This window comes from Stylophora pistillata, chromosome 5 (genome assembly GCF_964205215.1).
Source record: "Stylophora pistillata chromosome 5, jaStyPist1.2, whole genome shotgun sequence".
Classification (NCBI taxonomy): Eukaryota; Metazoa; Cnidaria; class Anthozoa; order Scleractinia; family Pocilloporidae; genus Stylophora; species Stylophora pistillata.
In genome coordinates this window covers 15711175-15735618 of record NC_142523.1, presented here as the reverse complement: position 1 = coordinate 15735618, position 24444 = coordinate 15711175, and the positions used below count along the sequence as shown (strand labels likewise).

Below are 24444 nucleotides of genomic sequence, written 5' to 3'. Positions count from 1 at the left end.
TTCAGTTTTGCTTTCACACTTGTTTTGGATATTTTGTCCACTTTTATATTGCAACTAATGATTCCAGCAGCATTTACCATGCTATGAGCATTTCTAAACTGCTTTCTGCTATTTTTGGCTTTTTTTTTTGTTAATTAAGAAACTAAATGTTTTCACATCTGCCTGTGGCCCATCACTTTATTTGACGTAATATAAAATGATTGTACACGCAGCCTGTGTTTCGAAATTCACCCAAAAGTCCTGAAATCTTCTTTCCACTCCCCCTACTCTCTTCCTGAGAAAAATAAGTTTGGAAAGCGACATCACCGTAACAATAGAGGTTTTGCAAAGCAGCCATGTTGGATGGCAGGAACAATGAAAATATTTTGCATAAGAAAGAAAAATTTTCCCATGGGTAAAATAATCTATTGTTCCTGCCATCCAACATGGCTGCTGTGCAAAACCTCTATTCATGACCAAAAACAAGGAACACAAACTCTCGCGCCAAAGACATAGGATGCGTGAACACGTGCCTGCGTTGGTACGTGCGTGTGCAAGTTACGCAAGGGATGCATCTTTCATCTCATTGGCTGAGTAGGTGATCAATGCTTTTTTTTAAGCTATACCAGCCAATCAAAGGGTATTAGGTTGAGCCTCTCGGCATATTCAGATATTTTTACCATTTTATCACGTTTCCAAATTGTTTTTGTGCTTTGTTTGTGCGGGCAGCATGAATTTCAGTATTTCGAAGAGGTCAAAATTTCTAATTTGGTACAGACTCTTTAGTCTTGAGAACAGACGTTCACAAGATATACTAATTTTAATGTATAAGGTTAAAAACTCACTAGCTCCAGAGCACTGATGTATGTAATATGTTTTTTCAGCAAGATAAGCATTATAACTTACGAAGTGATTTTCGTGTTCCAAGATATAATACATATATCTTATTAACCTAGCGCGAGGGTCGTATTGCGAGAATATCGGCCCGAGGTCTTGACAGTACGGACCGAGCGGAGCGAGGTCCGTACAAAAAAGACCGAGGGCCGATATTCTTCCAGTACGGTCCCGAGCAAGCTTGGTTAATAAGAGATTTATTATACGACTGAAGTTCAAAGGGATACAAGTGCGGTATCATTCGGGACCATTCGGGACAGTGCCCGGTCCAATACTGAGAGAATATTGACCGGCAATAGAGCATTTTGATTGGTTGATTTTAGTTATTGGCCCTCTGACTGCCCGAGTCGTGTAATAATGTTAAGTATGGCAAGCACCGTGTCAGATATTTAGGCCCACACATATGGGGCAAGATAAGCCAGGAACTACGCAGTAAGACCAGTCTTCGGGCATTCAGGAGAGGGGGTGTGCTCTCAATGTGCTAGGCTTGCTGAATGGCACGTGTGGCTGCTGTGCATGCTCATCTTAAAGAGGTGGGTATGCATAGTGGCTTCTGCTGTGTGGCTGCCTGGTGTACTGGGAATGTGCTCCCCTACCCTCTATTTAAACTCGTCTTATTTAAATTTTCTAGACTTTTAACTTTCTAAATTCTGTATATACATTCTATTGCTGCTTATATGATTGTCTGTAACAATTTTATATATTAATGCTTTTTATATATATTAATGATATTTTGAGAATATATCCTTAATATTTTTACATATACTCTATTTAATCTTGTATTATACTCATGTTATTCATTTATAGTGTCCACAATTAGCTTTTAGCTAAATACCTTGACACTTCAATAAAGTTTATGTATGTATGTATGTATGTATGTATGTATGTATGTATGTTATGGCAGCCCTATATTAATCTTTCAAAGTCAATTAGATGCCTCTAAAATCAAGGATATTCTCGTGATGACTGTCAAAATATCGTCAGTGGTAGTTCATTTGAGCGTGGGCACCACATTAATGACAATAAAGAATGTAATTTGAAATAGCATTTACATTCATCTCTAAAGCATTTGAATATTCAGATGAGAGTTCACCTAACAGGGTAGAAACACGGTTTCAAAGTGACGTGTGTTTTAGCCCAAAATAAATACTTGAGGCATGAATTCTGCATAAAGACAAAATAAGGTGATATTTGAGGTTTTCCATTTTACATTAGTAATATGTGCGAATGACTGTTTTACCCTGTAAGTCACTCTGAGAAGCGTTTATTTAGTAGCTTTTCTCTATAGTAAGAATGCGTTACTAAGGAAACAGGTCATGAGAATCGTCCAAATTATAAGGTACTAATTGTACAGCTGGTAATTAATCCCAAATTAACTATCCAAATCAATCCTTAATTGAACAGTTTTAAAAAATTAAAGAATAATAGCTTGACTGAGCAAAACCAAATTACAACTGAATAGCTATATAATTTAGTAATAAGCAAAACGGGACGACATGCTTGCCCAATTTTGTACATAATTTGATTCCAAAAATTCCGCTGACAGAAGCATTGGCAAATTACTTGGCAAATTATTTACAAATTGAACAGTAAGTAGTCCGATTACATATAGAAATTGTTACTTTAATCTAAAACCAAATTCTTGTGAATAATTTGCAAGGGAATGTGTAGCAGCTCCATGGTAGAATTAACGATTAGATCTTGGGAAATCAAGGATTGAAGTACATGTAACAAAATTTCTTTTCTAAGAATTTGCTCATGGGTCAGGATCCCTCCTCCTCTTGCTTCCTCACCTGGGCCCAGTTGTTGGAAGGCCAATTAGCACTAACCCAGGGTTAAATCTTAATCCAGGTTTCTATATTTCACTGATAAAAAGCCGTTTTGGGATAATTTTCCCAATTTATTTTAAGGCATTTAATCATCAAATTGTAGAAAAATGGAATCAAGGTGAATTTTCTTTTAAAGCTTTCAGATCTGAAATCAAATTTCACACTAACCCTGGGTTATCTTAACCTACTTTTGAACAACCCAGCCCTGAATTTTAAGACGGGAAAATCTGGAGTCTTTTTTTTAGTATTAGGGATATTCTTTCAAATCACACCGGAGCTCAAATATTTCTTCTTGTGATGTCAAAAACCCCATTTACACCAGAAAAACATGTTAAGTCAAACCAGGTTTAACTGAATGAAAATCAGAAAAAGAGAACTGAAAAACTAAATGTTCCGTAAGACTCAAGAAGTCACTAACTCAATCTGCTGAATTTGAAGTCGAAAAAGAAGCTTCTATGAAAAAAAACAAAAACAAAAAATTTTAAAATGTGTTCGGCAAAACAGCTTTAAAACATGTTTACGCCCTGGTGTGAAAGAGTGATACTATTTAATATTGTATCAAATTTTCGTAGCTTGTTATTTTTGGACAGAAATTAGGGGTGACAGCTACTTCCTTTGTTGTCAGTCCTGCTGGGGAGTTGTTTTTTTCTACTGGATGTTTTACGTCTACAAGCACTCTTTCCGGAGTCAAAACCATTCGATGAAAATTTTTTTGTGTTTCTTACACTGCTGAACTTTTTTTAATTGTGACCATTTTTTAGAAGGTAGGACGCTTCCCAGGCGCAGTTTGTTTTGTAATTTACAGTTAATAACAATAATTTTTTAATCAGTCGGCCGGCTTTGCTACTCACAATAAGACAAAAATAGGCGACGAAAAATGAAAAAAAATTACAAGAGTTTTTTAAAACAGTCCCAGCATTAACAATAAGCCAAATTATAGCCTTTCGCCTTCCGATTCAGTCTGGAGGGTAATCGTACAGGTGTGCATTTTTCCTTGGGCGTTTACGGACGGTTTAAGAGGAAATGTGGTCAAAAATCGAACATTAGGGACCTTAAGAAACCACGACGGCGACGGCAACGAGAACGTGGAAAAACAGGAGATCTAATTGGCAGAACAATAGTTCAGCACGTGCGTTTTGAAACAATGTATCGTAATTGAATGTTTCATGGTACTTCGGGGGATAAACTCTCATTTTAGGACAAAAAAAGAGCGAAAGATCTGCAAAGGGCATAGCCCACCATACATCACTGCAGATGTGCGACAAAGAAAAGTGTAGTGTTTGAATATTTGTTTATTTAAAGGAAATTTTATAAGGGTCAAAACTGGAAAACCACAACGTTCGCTGAAATGTTTGTAAAAGCCAACGTTCAACAGCTTTATATTGATACTACTTCTTCTCCGGAGACTACTGTGCCTTGTTAAGTTACTCGTGCCGGTGGTAAGACTACGACCCAGGTAGCACGTTCACATGCATTTTTCACACCCACCTTTTCCCGGCAGCGGTCCCGAGAAAGCTCACTTCTAAAAATAAAACCATTTCTGCGTATCTCGGAACTCAAGAAACGCTTCGAGTAATCATTGCACCAGCTGACACTGCAGACTCGAGTGCGAGTCGGTATACCTATATCAAATACTTGCATTTTGGAAACAGTGGCTTTGACAAATCAGCTCAACTAGTTAGTTATTTAGTATTCTTGCCCAAGAAGGTAACCAAGTAGTGATCTACCTCCCTCAAATATGGTCGGGCCCAAAGCCATCAATGCATTATATGGCGAAATATTGTAGAGCGTGGCTGATGCGTAATGAAAAATTTAAGATGAGCCTGTTGTCTAGTCAGACCAGAATGTTCACACCCATCGGGAAAAGATTGACACCTAGATTTAACCAGAAAAAAAGAAAGTAAACAAACCCATGTTGTGCCTATCTCCTTAAATCTTTCCTTCCAAGATAATAGATTTAAGAAGTGAATGACTACTTCTTATAGAAGTCCTAAGCCAATCAATGCATCATATGGCGATATATTATTGAGCGGCATTTGGTCGAAATTCAGTAATTATCGATTTTCTCGTAAATAAATCGATATTCAGCCAAACGAAGAAGGCAGTGCTTTGTTTCACCATAAGGCCTACCTAACTTGAGAATATGAGCCGAATCGATTTTTTGGCTGTTGCCACCAAATGTTTGACCGCTGGTAACACTCACTCTTAAGATCGTTCAAAACAAACTGAAAATAACATCTTGCGCTACAAGCATGTTACTGTGCATGATTTCTAAAAAGGCTGTTGTAAATTTTTAAATTTTCAATTTTAGATCGCAATTAACGCCAATTAAGCCCTTACGTTTTTGCTGTACGCGTCGAAACTCATGCGTCATTGTTAAAGGGAAGAATTGAAAGAACATATTATTTTAATGTGTGGTTCATTTACACTGTATCAAGGTTGTTGCTTTTCTCATTTTGTTTTCCCTTACACGTGTATTTGAACTCCACTGAAGATGTAAATGATCCATCTAAAAATTCTTGCAACGCTTGGAAACATTCTTTAAAAAATTATCAATGTGAAGGGTATTTTCACTTCTTTAGCTATTCAAGATAACTTGTTTTACTTGTTCACGAACTTTATCGTGTTAAACTCATGTTGATTAACACAACTGCTGTAAATAACCCGTTGTGTTTTTTTTTTTTTTTATCGTATCCTTTTCACATTTGTTGGCCTTTGTGCCCTGAACCTGTTGGAATGCGGTTAGAATAATATGTTGTGAAAACCCATTATTTTGCTCCGTTTGATCATATTTCTGTTTTAAACGAATCTTGTTCATGAACAGGTGTTAGCAACAGTGCAATCTGCATCAACACAAATGAGCTGATGTCGAACGGTTTTGTCCGAAATCTCTGAGCTTAATCACACCAGCTGCTGAGAGATGACTCATCTGAGATAAGATTGTAACGGGATGTAATTTTTTGACATTTCTGTGCTGAAAAAAAACTTGTACATACAGTGAACAAATAAGATTATCATCGTACTACGCAGATTAGCCGGACACATTCAATCATAGCGAGCATAATCAAAGGAGAAGAACGGTGAGCCGATTTTGGTAATGTAGACGCGTATCTCCGCTGATTTATCGGGCTTTAGATGATTGATTGCTCTTCCATGGTGAATTAAAGTCAAAGGAACAGATTCGTAGCAAAAGTTCTCTGATGCCAATCGCGAGCAAACGAACCGTCAAAAACAAAATACCCACGTTCCCTTTAACAATAACGCATGAGTTTCGACGCGTACAGCAAAAACGTAAGGGCTTAATTGGCGTTAATTGCGATCTAAAATTGAAAATTTAAAAATTTACAACAGCCTTTTTAGAAATCATGCACAGTAACATGCTTGTAGCGCAAGATGTTATTTTCAGTTTGTTTTGAACGATCTTAAGAGTGAGTGTTACCTTCTTGCATTTTGACGTGGCCTGAAGAATATAGTGAATGTACAAAAGTTTGGACGATTTAGAGATTAAACAACTAGATATCAAAGTTAAAAAACGTGGTAAAACAGGAAAAAGGTTTGTAGCAATTTGATGACATATTGGAAGTGGTGCATTCGAAAGGTTTGAGAATCTTATCGCGAAATTTGAAGATTTCTTGAAATTAATCAGAATGATCGCTTAATTTCCTAGGAATAAGATCACGAGTTGAGCTCGCAGCAGAACTTCAAGATACTACTCCTCAAGAGAGGCATTTGGTTGCACCTCCTCAGATCCCCCATCTTACGAAAGAAAAACTTCTCATGGGAATGACCACTGACGTAAACCCCATTCAAGTGATGTCACCTGTTGTGCCACCTTTCGCCTCAGCTCCCATGGTTGCCATGACAGCACCACCAACTATTGTATGGTTACCTTACCCGTCACCACCTCCCTCACCCACAGAGAAGTCCAACGAAGTTGCTGACTCCGTGATTAAGCAGAGCTCTGTTAGCAGAAAGGAACCCACTCCGATAGTAACGTCACTTAGCAACACAACAGTATTACCCGTATGGAGACCGTGGTGACAGACAAGCGCATGAATTAAAGAGAATGCTTGAGACGAAATTGTTTTAAGAGACAAATGAATTAAGACTCGAGAACGCTTACTACAACAAATTTACTTGTCCACTTATGGAAAATGATAACGCTAAATTCTTTCGTGTAGCATAAAATTCCCACCCAGTCCGCATTAAAGAAAAATTAGTTCTGTACCGATTTTGTATATTATTCATGTGTTATCTTCGAGTCACCCTCCTCAAAAAGGCGAAGTGTAAACCACCTAATTTATCCTTCAGTATCATGCAGTGTTCCCTTAAAAAGTCCTTTGTCTGATTAGGTCCGGGACAACGTTTGGTAATTAGTCGCTTTTTGCTCAAGCTTTTTTCAGAAATGAAGATTGAGCAGGTACTCAATTCTAAAATCCAGTCTGAATTGAGAAAAATTAAAAAATATTGTGAACACCGAGAGTTATGTAGGTACTCTCAGGTCACATGCAAATGGATCTCTGATCGCAAGTGCGAATGAAGCCGTAAGCGTGGACTCTCGCAGTCATTTGCTTAAGCCAGTCACGTGGTTAATCTATATGCCCACTGTGTCTCTCTTTTCACATTCGCGTCTAACCTTTTGTTTAGGGACTGCGTGCATGCGTCTATACAACAAATTGCGCGGCGCGTTCCTTATTCAAAAGAAAGATAAAGTCAATCATGAAATTTCTTTAAAAAAATGTGCGTCTCAATCGCAGAGCGCAGCAATGTTCATCCGTTGGAAAATGAACTCTGCTATAACAAATACTGACATGTTTCAAGGTCGTTCTGTAGTATTTTATTGCTCATCTTCACTGCAAATAGTTTCACAATGGTGGCTTTTCCTTTATGGTCGGAACCCTTTAGATAGGTAACTCGTCATGGTCTCGCAAATAAACGAGGTGACCTATCATTTTTTTCTCTCATTCTTGGAATTGAGGAGTGACTCTCTTTCTGTCAAATGAATATAAACCAATTCTAACTATGGAAAAGAGAACAATTTCCGGGAATGGATATTGAGCAAGTACTCGAAAAATAATTTTCATGATATCATAGGAATCATGTGGGTATTTACCAGGTACTGTTGCCTTGTAACATCCCGTTACAATCTTATCTCAGATGAGTCATCTCTCAGCAGCTGGTGTGATTAAGCTCAGAGATTTCGGACAAAACCGTTCGACATCAGCTCATTTGTGTTGATGCAGATTGCACTGTTGCTAACACCTGTTCATGAACAAGATTCGTTTAAAACAGAAATATGATCAAACGGAGCAAAATAATGGGTTTTCACAACATATTATTCTAACCGCATTCCAACAGGTTCAGGGCACAAAGGCCAACAAATGTGAAAAGGATACGATAAAAAAAAAAAAAAACACAACGGGTTATTTACAGCAGTTGTGTTAATCAACATGAGTTTAACACGATAAAGTTCGTGAACAAGTAAAACAAGTTATCTTGAATAGCTAAAGAAGTGAAAATACCCTTCACATTGATAATTTTTTAAAGAATGTTTCCAAGCGTTGCAAGAATTTTTAGATGGATCATTTACATCTTCAGTGGAGTTCAAATACACGTGTAAGGGAAAACAAAATGAGAAAAGCAACAACCTTGATACAGTGTAAATGAACCACACATTAAAATAATATGTTCTTTCAATTCTTTCACGGATGTACTTCTACTATCCTTTCACGAACGAAACATTTGTGGTCAGTTACGTCCAGGGAACAAAGCAATCTGTAACTTTTCGCTGAGGTCGACTTTAAATTTCCTTATGTGAGTGAACCGAATGATTATTATTGACAAGAATGGCGCGAGGAAATATATTCCTTGTTTTCTTCAGCGGCTATAGAACGATCAACTCAGTCTGGATCTTTTTGTACAAGAATTTTCTCGTGCTTTTTAACTATTTCATAAGCATCGTCTCTCATTACTTCGTAATGAAAAATTTCGTGACATTCGGTGGCATTCTCGCACTTTTTTTCCCATGAGAGATACATAATCTGACGTGTTAAAAAACAAACCAACTATTTGGCAATTATTATCATAGGTGACCTTCGTGCATACGTTCTCCTGTACCCACGTACCTGTGATAAAGTCTCTCCTTGACGCTTAAAATCCGGACGTTATCAGAATTCAGTTTCTTCAACTTGTTGTTGTACCGTTGTTGGGTATGATCGAAGCAATGCTCGTAGATTACCTTGAGGGAAGCCTTTGTTTGTACATCTTGAAGTTACCATTTAAACTTGTCGTTAGTCGCCCAGGTTACTTTCCTCTTTATATTCCCAAAAAATCCTGATGACTTTCCGCTTTTTGGACCTTTTCTGGCTGAATTTGCGCTGATTTCAACTTCATAAAATACCTTGAAATTTACCTCCAACCATCCAGGCTTGGCCGTAGGGGAGGAGCGAGAATAAAATTTTTCCGAGATGAACCGATTAAAAGTGGTAAAAACTACAATCTTAGACAAAACAAAAAGAACATTATGACCTGTCCTCCCTCTATTTTTCTGATGTCAAAATGGTGCGTGTTTTACTTTACTAACCAAGTAAGCTCAGGAGTCCAACAACGTACCCCTTAGAGATCGCACCAGTTTTGCCAAAATTGGACTCCAAGTTTCCTTTCCAACCCCCGTGAATATTTCGTGTGATAGTTTAAGAAATTGGTGTTCTACCACCACTTCATTCCTTTGCTGATAGCGTTTGTAATTGTCATAACCTGTCTACATTATGGTTACATTATGGTTATGACTGGCATAGCTATCTGATTGATTATCCGGGGAAAAGGTCAAAGGTTACAATCTCAAAAGTGAACAGCTGGTCAAACAGAGTTGAGGCAAATTATTTACAGATTTTCATGACGATCTTCAGGTTTTTCCTTTGAAATAGAATCTGCACTGAGATTTTTTTGTCAAACTTTACCTATCGGTTACTTATTGCATTGGAATGTACATTTTGAGATGAAAAAGCAACAGTACCTGGTAAATACCCACATGATTCCTATGATATCATGAAAATTATTTTTCGAGTACTTGCTCAATATCCATTCCCGGAAATTGTTCTCTTTTCCATAGTTAGAATTGGTTTATATTCATTTGACAGAAAGAGAGTCACTCCTCAATTCCAAGAATGAGAGAAAAAAATGATAGGTCACCTCGTTTATTTGCGAGACCATGACGAGTTACCTATCTAAAGGGTTCCGACCATAAAGGAAAAGCCACCATTGTGAAACTATTTGCAGTGAAGATGAGCAATAAAATACTACAGAACGACCTTGAAACATGTCAGTATTTGTTATAGCAGAGTTCATTTTCCAACGGATGAACATTGCTGCGCTCTGCGATTGAGACGCACATTTTTTTAAAGAAATTTCATGATTGACTTTATCTTTCTTTTGAATAAGGAACGCGCCGCGCAATTTGTTGTATAGACGCATGCACGCAGTCCCTAAACAAAAGGTTAGACGCGAATGTGAAAAGAGAGACACAGTGGGCATATAGATTAACCACGTGACTGGCTTAAGCAAATGACTGCGAGAGTCCACGCTTACGGCTTCATTCGCACTTGCGATCAGAGATCCATTTGCATGTGACCTGAGAGTACCTACATAACTCTCGGTGTTCACAATATTTTTTAATTTTTCTCAATTCAGACTGGATTTTAGAATTGAGTACCTGCTCAATCTTCATTTCTGAAAAAAGCTTGAGCAAAAAGCGACTAATTACCAAACGTTGTCCCGGACCTAATCAGACAAAGGACTTTTTAAGGGAACACTGCATGATACTGAAGGATAAATTAGGTGGTTTACACTTCGCCTTTTTGAGGAGGGTGACTCGAAGATAACACATGAATAATATACAAAATCGGTACAGAACTAATTTTTCTTTAATGCGGACTGGGTGGGAATTTTATGCTACACGAAAGAATTTAGCGTTATCATTTTCCATAAGTGGACAAGTAAATTTGTTGTAGTAAGCGTTCTCGAGTCTTAATTCATTTGTCTCTTAAAACAATTTCGTCTCAAGCATTCTCTTTAATTCATGCGCTTGTCTGTCACCACGGTCTCCATACGGGTAATACTGTTGTGTTGCTAAGTGACGTTACTATCGGAGTGGGTTCCTTTCTGCTAACAGAGCTCTGCTTAATCACGGAGTCAGCAACTTCGTTGGACTTCTCTGTGGGTGAGGGAGGTGGTGACGGGTAAGGTAACCATACAATAGTTGGTGGTGCTGTCATGGCAACCATGGGAGCTGAGGCGAAAGGTGGCACAACAGGTGACATCACTTGAATGGGGTTTACGTCAGTGGTCATTCCCATGAGAAGTTTTTCTTTCGTAAGATGGGGGATCTGAGGAGGTGCAACCAAATGCCTCTCTTGAGGAGTAGTATCTTGAAGTTCTGCTGCGAGCTCAACTCGTGATCTTATTCCTAGGAAATTAAGCGATCATTCTGATTAATTTCAAGAAATCTTCAAATTTCGCGATAAGATTCTCAAACCTTTCGAATGCACCACTTCCAATATGTCATCAAATTGCTACAAACCTTTTTCCTGTTTTACCACGTTTTTTAACTTTGATATCTAGTTGTTTAATCTCTAAATCGTCCAAACTTTTGTACATTCACTATATTCTTCAGGCCACGTCAAAATGCAAGAAGTTTAAGAAATCCGATAGGACGATGGCCGTGCGTGGGTGTGTTTATGGGGAGGGTACAAAACGTGGACCTCCCCTACTGGACCCCCTAACTAGATTAAGAAAGGATGAAAACAATAAAAACCTGGTGCGACTTTGGAGGTCGTCATCAAAGTGGCATTTCATGCTACAACCATTTGCCTTAATCTTCAAAAAGTGCTACTAGAAATGTTAATTCTTCCGGGTGCTATCGTGGGTGCCATTTTGTTTATAAGTTAGAGTGGGGACCTCGGCATTAGGCTACAAAACTTCCGGTGTTTCCCCTGATCTGATCGGCCGCTCCGATCAGATTTTTCCGCCATTTTGATTGCATCATCTTATATCCTTGGCTACCACCGCTGACCAAAACAATTGTGGTCATCCATACACGGAGCTCGAATTTTGAAGGTAGGTGTGTGATTTTTTTCGCATTTTGTATGCAATCTCGACATTCCTGAAGTCATCGATAAACAATCACGACATTTTCTTGCCAAACAATCACATACCTTATCTTCAACATTCCACCATAGAGCTCCGTGTATGGTGACCACAATTGCTTTGGTCAGCGGTGGTAACCAAGGACATGAGATGATGCAATCAAAATGGCGGAATAATCTGATCGGTCGATCAGAGGAAAGACCGGAGGTTTTGTAGCCTTGTGCCGAGGTCCCCACTCTAACTTAGAAACAAAATGGATTCCACAATAGCACACGGGAGAATTAACATTTCTAGTGGCACTTTTTGAAGATTTAGGCAAATTTTTGTAGCATGAAATGCCACTCTGATGGCGACCTCCTAAGTCGCACCAGGTATTAATTGTTTTCATCCTTTCTTAATCCAGTTAGAGGGGTCCAGAAGGGGGGGCCACGTTTTGTACCGTCCCGTGTTTATGTTCCACGTGAACGCCGTCAGCATTAGATTTATTCAGGAATGTATAATGAACAATACCTCTGCCAATCTAAACTTAAGTTTAAGGCAAAATTTCAACTAAAATTATTTGTTCAACCAACCTCGCTGCATTCTTTTTCTTGCTTGGGTTTCTTTCAGAAACTGCACAGCCATCTCTAGAATGTCAGCTTTTTCCATCTTTGAGTAACGAGAAATCTGAATAGATGAGAAATCGATTGTATAATTAATTAGACTTCAATTAAAAGAATTGCCGATGACTTATTAGAGAAATTTATACGAAAGTGGTTTAGGTGACAAAAAAAGGAAGTTTCACCAAGTATTTTTGCGAACTTACATCTTTGTTGAGAGCTTCTAACACCAAGTGTTTAATTTCGTCCAAGCTACCATTTATTCTATCACGTCTTAACTTCTCAATTCTTGGCTTCTGTGCCTGAAAGTTAAACATCATAAATATTTAGGATAACTGATCATCCTTTATAGAACACGGTTGGATTTTACATACATCTTTTTTGATTCTTAACAGCTTTTTGTAGAAGCGCGCTCCAACCTGCGCTTCAATTAGTGCTGAATGCGCAGCCTTGGTTTCCATTCTTCCGAATCATTCCTATGGCGACTCTTGAAAGTAATACTATTTTGGAAAATCCATTAAAAAAAAACAATTTTTCTCTTCTTTGATGTGTATTAGTTATATAACTTCTAGGAGTAAAAAGCCAATTAATGGACGATGCTGGCCACCCCTCAAACTTGTTTGGCTTTTTCAGCTAAACCGTTTCAGTGCACAAAACAGTCAAGTGACGTTACGCAAATTCTTGCAGAAAAATGAAGGAAAAAACTAACCTTTCTCCGTTCCACTCGAATTTTACCGATGATTTCCGTAGTATCGTGCCCTTGATGTTCCATAATTTCAAAATTAAAGCTTAATTTCCCCGGGCGCGTGTTATAAGGCTGGTGTCTGAAAGCGAATACTTTGTGTCTTGGTACTACGTTAGCTATTTAACGTCAACAATGCCACCTCCTCGCAGAAAATGCTTTCGCAATGACTTCATTGTCAAATATTTATAAACACTTTAGAAGAAACATAACGTTAAACAATAACCTTAATAGTTAAGGGCTCTCATATTAACTTGACAATAGCAGCGACCGTGGGAACGTCCAATTCTGATTGGTCCCTGCTGAATAGGCACATGCCGACCGCTTGCAACAAAACGACGAAGGAGGTAACCCACGCGTGACGAGTGTGAGAAAAGTCATTCGATTGGTCAGTTGCTTTCAAACCTAAACCCGTTTAATTAGTGGCAGTACTTCGAAAGAAGCTCTGCTCAATAACAGCGTACTTCTCATAACTGCAATCAGCGATACCAACCTGTTTTCGTTTTTTTTTTGTTGTTTTGGTTTTTTTACCGCCAAACGACTCCCCGTCCAACTTCGTAGCACCACCAACAATTTCTTTTCTCACGGAAGTTATGTACGCCTGGACGCATTTCGCTCCACGTGTGTTTATAAAAGGGAATTTGCTTTTTTTCTTGTGTCTTTAGTGACAAGCTTTTGTTGTACGTTTCACACGGGGAGACATACAAGATTTGAATCACAAAAGCGCGGTTTATTTTCCCACGGTAAGATCGCTTCTCGGCGTCTATGTTTGTGCTTCACTCTGTACTTGAGCCGAAAGTAAAAGCGAGTTCCAAGGATGGTTTCGATGCTGGTGGTACGATAAATGAGTTGATTAAGCGTCAGTTTAAAAAACATGTTTTCAAAGCTTTTTACCATGTTTCTCTTTTTACATCGGAAAACAATCCTACAGAGAGGAAAATGCTTAAGATGTTTTGGCTATGTGTCATGGAAGCTAATGGCTCCCGAGGTCATTTTACTATTTGTGTTATTTCGTTCCGCAACAAAATGTCATTTGTTAAGGCGAAAATTAGAAAAGAAAAGGCCAGTTTTGGGCTTGCAAAGCGTGCGGTAAAATTCTTGTTTAAAATTAGTTCGATACGGGCATTATGATACAGTGGACAAGTTTAAAACTTTGATAAAAGTTAAGAAACGAGTGCCGGTCAGCAAATCTACATCAGATGATATTTTCGAACAATGATGAAAAGAGAAAGAACGACTAAAGTGAGAAGTTTGACTCGAGCTCATTTGAATCGCAGAGCTAAAGCGAAAGTGGGAATTTTTAGATGAAGTGAAAAGTTATGAAAGGAAATGGACTAAATCTATATATTTAACAAAGACAATTTTTGACAGAGATCTCAAAAACAAGTTTAGAGCTTACTACGCAATTTTTTTTCGACAAGTCTAAAAAAATTGATTCGTTGTGCAGAAACTCCTGAAAGACTTCTGTGAAACTTTTAAATTCATAAGACGGTTTACTTTGTAAAAAGCTCGCTTTATATCACCATGACTCCTTTTATACGTAGTATATTTTATACAGCTCGTTTCTTGCTTACTGAGACAAAATCTCGGGAGGAAATCAACCTAAAAGTATTCCGACTGTCACTTAAGACGAGTAAGACCAACGGAGGGTGGTTAAGATACTAAATTAAGTGACTTTCAACGCCTAAGAGACAAATTATCACAGATGTGCGCTCATTTCCAAGCTAGGGACATCTTTTTTTTAAAGATAAGTTTCAGTTTGCTTAGCATAGCCGTGTTTCACTTTACCCACCAACTTGCTTAAATCGGCTGAAATGTTTTCAAAATACCTCGGAAACAAACTCTAATTTGTATTAGAAAGCTTGTACGTGACTCAGCGCCAATTGTCTTCATGCGATTTCCTAAAACGCTAATTGGTCTTTAAATGGAAGCGCATACGAAATCAAAATAGAGATTACTGACATTATTACCAGCGTGTTAATTGCTATACACAACAAACAATTCGCGTTCTTTGATTACCTTTTCGGCCGTTCAACGTCACAATAATAGAATCGACCTGACCTAACGAAACAAGAACAGGCAAGTGTGTGAAATTTGAATATCTGTAAAGACTCAAGTCCTGCGATGAGCAAAATAAACCCATGCTGTAAAACTCCTTAGATGTCTCGTGTGCTACGCAACATCCATTTTCAAAAAGAGGCCGTTTAAGGACATAATTCGGAATATTTTAAGCTCTTTGGTTTTTGACAATTGACTAAAACATTGAATAATATTTGTTCATAGCATTCGTGCATCATTGTGAAGATGGCGGCTGGATTTTCGTCATGAATTTGACAATTGGACTTCACCGTCTTGGTTCTTTATGCGATATAGTTCCGCCGGATCGCCCCTTGAAAAGCCCCGAAATGCGGTATAAAGTTAATATTTACACTCCCAAACCTCGCCCCCATCCTGGACTCATTTCCTTCGTAATCCCGCCTTCTGAGTTCTTAGTGGATCTCACAAAAACTATTGGGGGAAGATGAACAGCAACCGACGAGGATTATCGCTGTTTGGAAATGACAAAGTTATAGAAATCTAGGCTGGGTTTTTTACGTTTGTCATATTGTGACACAATTTTCTTTTCTCTACAGTAAAAAACGAAATAGCTCAAAGAGCGCCAACGACCGAGAAATACTTACAATCTATAACTAGAATTTGAAAAGTTTCAAAGAGTTTTAAGAGATTCTCTATGAAGTTAACCGTTAAAATTGACAAATATCAGCATAACCGTGTTTCACTTGACCTGCCATCTTGCTGAAATCGGCTTAAATGTTAGAAGGCCTTAAATACAAATTCTGATTTGTACTAGAAAACTTTTCATTGTACGTGACCCAGCGTGAATTGTCTTCTTGCTATTTCTAAAACACCAATTGGACTTTAAATGGAAGCAGTGAAAAACGAAATAGCTCAACGATCGAAGAATATTCACAATCTATTAATAGAATTTGAAAAGTTCAGAGTTTTAAGAGGTTCTCAGTGGGGTTAACCCTAACTGTTTTATTTTTTTCCAAACTGCGATATCATTTTCCTAATGTCATTTTAACCGTCAGCCAAAATGGCCAAAAATGTTACCGTTGGCCGTAAAAGGGCCAAACCTTTTGCTGTTAACCGTAAAAGCCGCCAACCTATTGACGCCCCTTTTGAAAGCCACCATTTCTATAAGCTTTCTCATCTCTTCTTTTTCACTTCAAAAGCTTGAGGATTAAGACATCCGGCCATATAGTTTTCTTTATTGTCAAATTTCAAAGGATCTCCATTTGCTCTCAGAGCTCACAGGATTAGTAATGCTAACGTGTGTTGCTGATGATCGCCTTTTCGAGACAGATAGGTTCATTCTTCATTTATAAATACATCACAACTATTGTTCATCAACAAAACTCCATTGAAAAACCCATAATTAGGCCAAATACGAAGGATAGAAATATTTAGTCGGGTATTAAGTTTTTTTGAGGTATGCAGCATACAATACTTTCATAAAATCCTGAACATATCGGGTTTTTCAAGGGACTTAAAACGTGCAAATTCATTTTTACTCGGGCTTCCTGTGGAATGCCCGAGTTATAAATTGGGCTTCGTTGTTTTCCGTCTTGAGACGCAAAACGCAGTCTAGCAAGTAAAGCGCATGCGCTGAGTATGCTTTTCAGCTGTGAAGTAAGAAAACAACTATCCGGCATTCAATCATGAAGTATATACCCAGGTAAGCTTCAAAGCACATGGTTATTATGGCGGCCAAAAAGATGCCCCGTGATTCTACAAACAAAAGCACACACTGTTCGGGGTAGACCCACACTGAAAGATGTCGAGTGTTTTCGGATATCAAGCAGAAATTAGATTAAACAACACTCTTCGTCAGATTACATGCCATTACAAACATTCCTAAGCAAAGACACCCGAGTTCACGCGGTTATGCGTCTAGTTTAATATAATGTTCACAGCTATCAGCCGAATATAGCATCAAGGCCTGATGGCGTACAGCTTGAATTAAATATCGCTGGGCCGGCGATATTCGAGAAATACGGACAAAGTTATGTTAAGGTATGCCAAGCTATGTCAAGAAATGACAAGTTCGCCTGCATTTTAATTCCTGGAAGTAGTTATTACGTAATTCACACTTAAAGAAACGAATTGCTAAAATTTGCATGAGCTAGGCTCTATCTTCTCGATGCAATTCTGAATTTTCAGAACTAAAACACAAGAAATGTCTATGATATTCTGGGAGGAATCAAGAGTCAGATCGTGAATACAATCTGAGCTCTACCATTCCGTCGGTGCAAAATGTTTTACCAGTGCTGCAGCTGGGAAATTATGTAACGTGGTGATGAGCTCAGGGGAACAGTTCTTTTTTCATTAATCAATAAGCAAGAAAAGGATATCTAAAGATGATCTGTACTTTGATCAAAATTAACCAATAGCTAAGTTGCGTATGATCATGTTTTTTTATCCACTGAATTTAACCGGAGGCTTTCAGTGCATCACGTGCCCACTTTGGATCTCTCAAAAGGAAAAATTTGGTGTTATAAAAAGTAAACAACTCAATGCATGATTTTAGTTCTACAACTAAGTTGAAATTGTAAATTGGCCACCGTAACGAATAACTGAAAAGCTGACGTTTCGAGCGTTAGCCCTTCGTCAGATCGAATGGAGAAATTGTGGGTTGTATGTGGGCTTATATGCAGAAAGCGGATCTACGCCATTGGTGGGAACATGGCGACGAGAAAAACACGAATAAATTAGTGGAATGAACAGCGTTCGTTAATACGTTAATCAAAAAAATGTTTGAGGGCCAGAAGGCTTTCGCCATTAGGAATGACAGTGTAAAGAGATGTAATGTCCATGGTGAAAAGAAGTTTGTCTTGGCCAAGAAAAGAAAATTGTATATATCAACAAAGTTGAACTGGTAAATTGGCCACCGTAACGATTACAAAAGCTGAAGTTTCGAGCGTTAGACCTTCGTCGGAGCGAATAGAGGAATTGTGGGTTGTGTGTGCTTTTAAAGGCAGAAAATGGAGCTACGTTATTGGTGGGAACATGGCAACGAGAAAAACACGAATAAATTAGTGGAATGAAAAGCGTTCGTTGATCCCTGTGGGATTTAGACTGCTGGTTTGAAAGATGAGCTTTTGTTCAAGAGGTTTACGGCTTTCCGTGCTACCTAAGTGTAAGGAAAGACCGCAGATTGCCATATGTTACTTAGAATTATTAGGTAAATTGAAATGTCTAGCGACTGGTTTCGATGTGTCCTTGTCATTCTTTTCCACGTCGCGAAGGTGTTCTCGGAATCGGTCACCTAGTCTTCTGCCTGTTTCGCCAATGTATATCTTTTTGCAATAAGTGCAAGTTATGCAATAGGTTACATTGGCGGAGGTGCACCTCGTTGCCATGTTCCCACCAATCACGTAGCTCCTTTTTCTGCCTTTAAAAGCACACACAACCCACAATTCCTCTATTCGCTCCGACGAAGGGCTAACGCTCGAAACGTCAGCTTTCGTAATCGTTACGGTGGCCAATTTACCATTTCAACTTTGTTGATATATCCAAATTATTTCGTTACCCCCACCGACGCAGCTCCAAACAGTTTCTTTAGAAACTATCAGCCTTTATTCAAGAAAATTAAAGTCGCGAAAAAATTTCAACAGCGTGTTGGCTGTCTTTGATATATGATGGTAAAGTTTTGACGATGGTACTGTTAAGGAACCTAAATCAGAAACACTACTTCGCATAGCTAAACTAGTGCTCACACTTAATTTTTTTTCATTCAGGGACAACTTTTTCAAACAAACCAATGGCGTAGCCATGGGTACCGAAATGGGACCCAGCTATGCCAATCTTTTCGTAGGTTTTGTTGAACACCAATTTTTTAGCCAATACATTGGCCCCAAACCTGAACTCTACGGTCGCGTGTGAGATGGGTGAGAAATTTTTTGACGTCTATGTCGTTCTCTGTCCTCGATTATGAGTTATTTCTCATACCATATCGACCCTCGGTTCCAGTTTTTCCCTGCTGAATTTCACTGATTTATCTATTAAATCTTGGATCAGGTACAAGAAAGATTTTTAGGTTTTGTGCATATACACTGTAACAAAAAATTATGGGGTGAAAAATCACAGAATGTATATTTATGACTTGAGGTCTTTACTCTATTTATGATAAAATTGCCTAATTTATCTTAAACTTTTTGGCAAGAGTACCATATAACCCCATGCATTAATTATGCATTCAGTCTTTGTTCAATTAAAACAAGAGCGATAACAATAGAACTCCGCAGAGACTAGTAGTAGGCTAAAAATTATGGAGAGGCTATCTATCCTTGGTGGTGTATGCACCAGAGAGGCAGCACATGCAAAAGACAGTAAACGATTGATGAAGTCTGATTTACAGGCTACGTAGAAGGAAAAGAGAGAGCATTAAGGGGAGCAACTTCTGAGGACTCGTCAGTAGGAAGCCCTTCAAGAAGCAGAAGGAGTAATATATGAACCAGGAGTCATTTAAATTACTTTTAGACACCTGCAGACAAAATATGGACACTTGGGCCACTAGTTTAAAGGCTATTTTCTCATTATGCAATAATTTTGTCTTCAAGAAAAGATATCTTGAGAACAATTTATCCGAATGATCTGAAATTTTCAGCATTTGTTCCTCTTGATAAGTTTTGTGTTATAAGGAGAGCAATTGTCTACATTATTTATGTACTCAAAGTTATGAAGGGAAACACTACTTCGATTTCCTATGTCAAATTTAATCGATCACCATTTGAAATGTTTTCAACATATCAAAAATCCATCTACTTATAACAATAAGCAACATGTATTCTTTGAATTAACACTAAAAGCATTTTTTTATTAATTCCAGGAGTTATCTTTTCTTAAGTAACCCTTGGTAAAACCCAGCAGGTGGCACAATAAAACGAGTGGTATCCAATTACAATTGACATGTGGAGTGTAAAATTCTTTTTTTCATAATCTTCAAGTCATAAGCTTCCCAGGGATATATAGTTTGCCTAAGTTTTCAATTGAATCCTTGCCATGAAAAATCAGGTTGAAAAATGGGCATTTTTTTAGGTTTACCCCCGCCTTAGCGCGAGGTCCGTGCCTCATGACCGAGAGCCAAATTTAAAGAACTGCATTCCCTTTTCTCAGTTTCTAAGACCTCGTCCTTTGGTAATGATGACTCTGATTTTTCCCACAAATCAGAGTCAATGTGCCAGTTTTTCGAAAAACGTGGTTACCCTGTTTCTGTCCTTCAAGCGGGTCACCACCGCGCCCAACTTATTGATCGACAGTCAGCACTAATATATAGATTTAGCCATGCCTAAAAGCGGAGCTCTCAAGTTCGTAATATTAATGATAGCATAAAAGATGTGCATTTGCCAAGACTCGCCTGGGTCCCCTCGATCCCTTAGGCATGTACGTACGCTCGGTCAGTCACGTGACAACCAAACGAAAAGAGCTTGACCATATTCCATGGTCTTCCATGGGTATGGGGTTCTGCCCCACGCGCGCATGTTCTGCCCCACGCGCGCATGGGAGCCCTGCTACAAACGTCACAGAAGGAAAATTCCGACCGTATTCCATTCACTCTCACGTTTCACCCTCACAACCACTCAGTTAAATCCATTATTCTTAAAAACTTTAAATTACTTCAAAACGATCCAGAGACTGGCACCATCTTTTCGCAACCTTCACCTATTTCATTCAAACGCGACAAAAAAAAAGGCAATTTTTTGGTCAGAAGTTCATTGCAAACTAATGACCAACGCGGCACTTTTAAATGCGCTCGCGCACGATGCAAAACTTCTCCTTTCAATCGCAACGCTGAGAAAATATCGGGACCCAAGCGATCCATTACGATCACCGATCACTTCACGTGCACCTCCGCTTACGTAATCTATTGCATAACTTGCACTTATTGCAAAAAGTTGTACATCGGCGAAACAGGAAGACGACTAGGTGACCGATTCCGAGAACACCTTCGCGACGTGGAAAGGAATGACAAGGACGCATCAAAACCAGTCGCTAGACACTTTAATTTACCTAACCATTCTGAACAACATATGGCAATCTGCGGTCTTTCCTTACATTTAGGTAACACGGAAAGCCGCAAAACTCTTGAACAAAAGTTTATCTTTCAAATCGGCACTCTTAATCCCACAGGTATCAACGAATGCTTTTCATTCCACTAATTTATTCGTGTTTTTCTTGTCGCCATGTTCCCACCAATGGCGTAGCTTCTCTTTGTGCATATGAACCCGCATACAACCCACAATTCCTCCATTCGCTCTGACGAAGTGCTAACCCTCGAAACGTCAGCTTTTTTATCCGTTACTGTGGCCAATTTACAATTTCAACTTAGTTGTATAACCAAATTACCTTGTTACCCCCACCGACGCAGCACCACAGTTTCTTTACAAACTTTCAGCCTTTATTCATTGTATGATTATCAAATGCAGGTATTTAAAGTAGATCTTTGGATCATAAGATGATGAGTGTTTTATAAAGCTGGATATGGTTAAAACAGGAAAATAGAAGTGTTAATGGATCATTAACTTGTTCAATGGTAAGTTTTCTTTGTTCAAACGCAGGAAAATTACCAGTAAGTGTTATCAAGAGAAAATAATGGTGTCATTTAAAACTCAAATATTTTATCAATCCTACACCATAGCCGCAAAGTCTATGTCACTAAGGCGCTAAGTCTTAATCCTGTTTATTGCCCGCGATGATCGTCTTTTTCTCGCTTTACTGGAGTATAAGATCCCAGCTCGGATTTTTTCATCTACCGATTACATCATCTTTCAACATGTCTGGTCCATACGCTTGTTCGAGGCATCCAACTTGATTGTCGACAAAGAGGTTTTAGCTCTGAGGTTCTTTATATCAACTTAAACCATAAATCATATTTAGAAGTCCTTCCCCTCCCTTGTGGTATCTGTTCATATGCGGTAACTTTATCTTTTCCTTCGTATCGAAAGTCATAAATATAGTTTCCGTTCTCTCGCCTCGGAAAGGGTGGTCCCTAATTGAATTAACGCCCATTTCCGTCTCATAAACTTCTTGTATTCCTAAACAAGGGAATCGTTGATAAATGTCTAGCACCTTCAAGATTACTGTCTGAACAATTATACCTTTCTCGGATTTCAACTGATTACATTGCACGGGCAAACTTGAAGGTGTCGAAGCATTTCTTCTCCCGAGGATGGATATACATAGGAAAGCTTCTATTCTTGTAGTTAAGGAAGAACGTGTTGATATCCAGATTACATCAAGTCAGTTGTTACGGTTGATAATGAGCAATCGAGAGGAGGCGAGAAGGGGTCAAGATCTTTGACTGTCCAGTAATTTTTTCTCTGTATGTTCAACAAGTTTTGGCCATTCAGTCCTTTTCCGTTACTCACTGAGTACGATTCAATTCCTTCCCACGTACCCCCGCCCTCCCTTTCTCGTTCGCCGTCATTGCTCATCTGCTTCTAATTTCTCCCTGTATTTTAGCCTTTCTTTTGGCTTGGGAGGGTTCTAGAAATTATCCAGTGAGACGATTTTTCAGGTCGCACAACTACAAGAATTTCGGATTTGCTTATATCAGAGATACAATCCCTACAAAACCAGTGGAGAACGCCTTTTTGAACGAAACCGAGCCAAGGCGGGAAAAATCAGGAAACATTAAAAGATGTGGCCACTTATCAGTCATTAGTGGCCACCGTCTCCTGCATCTATTAATTTGTTAATTTGGTTGGGCAGGGGACGTTAAAGAACCCACTCACGAGATTACTGTGATGTGGTCTGGCCTGTTTACTGGGAATTGGGGGGAGGGGGCATCTTCAAATAAGTTTCCTTCGATTGTTTGTAAACTGCTGATGAAATCTGGCCAAAGTCCCCCGAAAATTGTTGTAATGCGCATTTGATCATATCTACATGTTAATTTGCGCAATATAAATATTAAATTATTATTATTATTATTATTAAGATTTATTGAGTGGGTCCTTTAGTTTGTGTCAAGATTTACCGTTGAAGAACAATACCCTTCGTAAGATGAATCTGTTATCTCTAGTAGCGGAACTATGATGTCAAATTTCGTAAATTTGTCACCCAGAAAAGCTTAAATTTAATACGACAGGATCATCCCTTTGTTAACGGAAACCACAGAAAATCGTGTCTGGAACTGCTTCGTACCGAATTTCCTCTAAGCTCCATTTATTTGAATCTTCCCGAATAACCGAGATTTTCCTGCTTCAGTGAAACAAAACTGTCAACTACTGATGGCGATGTAAAGAAAATAGCTGAAGCAGATGAGCCGAAGAAGCTTGAAGACAAGGAGCCACATAACATACCATAATATATTTTATTTGATGAAGCAGGTTAATAATGGCAGCAAATGCTAATGTGGGCCTGGTCTTAAAGTATAAATATCATATAAATACATGCAAAAGTAAGTGGAAAAAGTATTTTACAGATGAAATGCAAATAACTAATTAACTAAATTAAATTATTAGAGTTAAAAGTATCACAAAATCATCGACGTTGTTGTTCGTTGCTGTTGGGTTAGAGCCAGATGAAATCACTTCTACAGACCTGTGAGATTTCTTAAGGTGAGTTTTAAATGAGGTAAAGCTTGGAACAGCTTTTAGCTCAGGGGTTGGTAAACAGTTCCAGATTATACTAGCACGGTGGGTAAAGGAGTCGTGAAGAACTTTAGAGTTAGAATGAACAAGCTCAAATCTTAGGTTGTCCCTTGGGTTCTCCCATTGGGTGTGACTGTACTGATGTAAACTGAAATCAATGAAAAGCGGATGCATGAGATTAATAATAATAGACAGACATATGCTGGTTTTTTAGCTGGCGCTCTCATTGTAAATCAAGATACACTGAAAGATATTGTCTGTGTTCTCCTTGCTCCCGTTTCCCTCACGTTTACTCTGAAATGCTAAGAGATGAAGAAACGTAAAACGATGTAGCTTTTCAGTAGGCCGCATTTTTGCGTAAGCTTGTAATTTTTCTGTTAAAGGCTTTTAGCCAAACAAAGAATATGTCATTAAAAAGAAGATGATGATTTAGTCTTCTATGGTAATGTTCCTGTGTCTATAAATATGTCGCATTTTACAATCGCATTTGCAACGTCTGAACTGCTATGTAGCGAGCATCAAACGATGCCAAATGATATTTACAGGAAGATGTTTATTTGGAAATATTTACAGCAGTGGATACCCCAGCCACATTTTAGGGA

At 38.5% G+C, this 24444-nt stretch overlaps 1 protein-coding gene across 1 annotated transcript; it reads right to left on the bottom strand.

Moving 5' to 3' along the window:
- Positions 1–10606: 10606 nt before the first annotated feature.
- On the bottom strand, positions 10607–13313 carry LOC111324246 (uncharacterized). The gene is made up of 4 exons (XM_022927754.2): positions 13155–13313; positions 12652–12747; positions 12419–12512; positions 10607–11166 (listed from the first exon to the last, which is right to left on the bottom strand). Exons 1-4 carry the CDS (start codon positions 13215–13217, stop codon positions 10793–10795), a joined length of 627 nt encoding a protein of 208 aa, XP_022783489.1. The 5' UTR covers positions 13218–13313; the 3' UTR covers positions 10607–10792.
- Positions 13314–24444: the final 11131 nt, after the last annotated feature.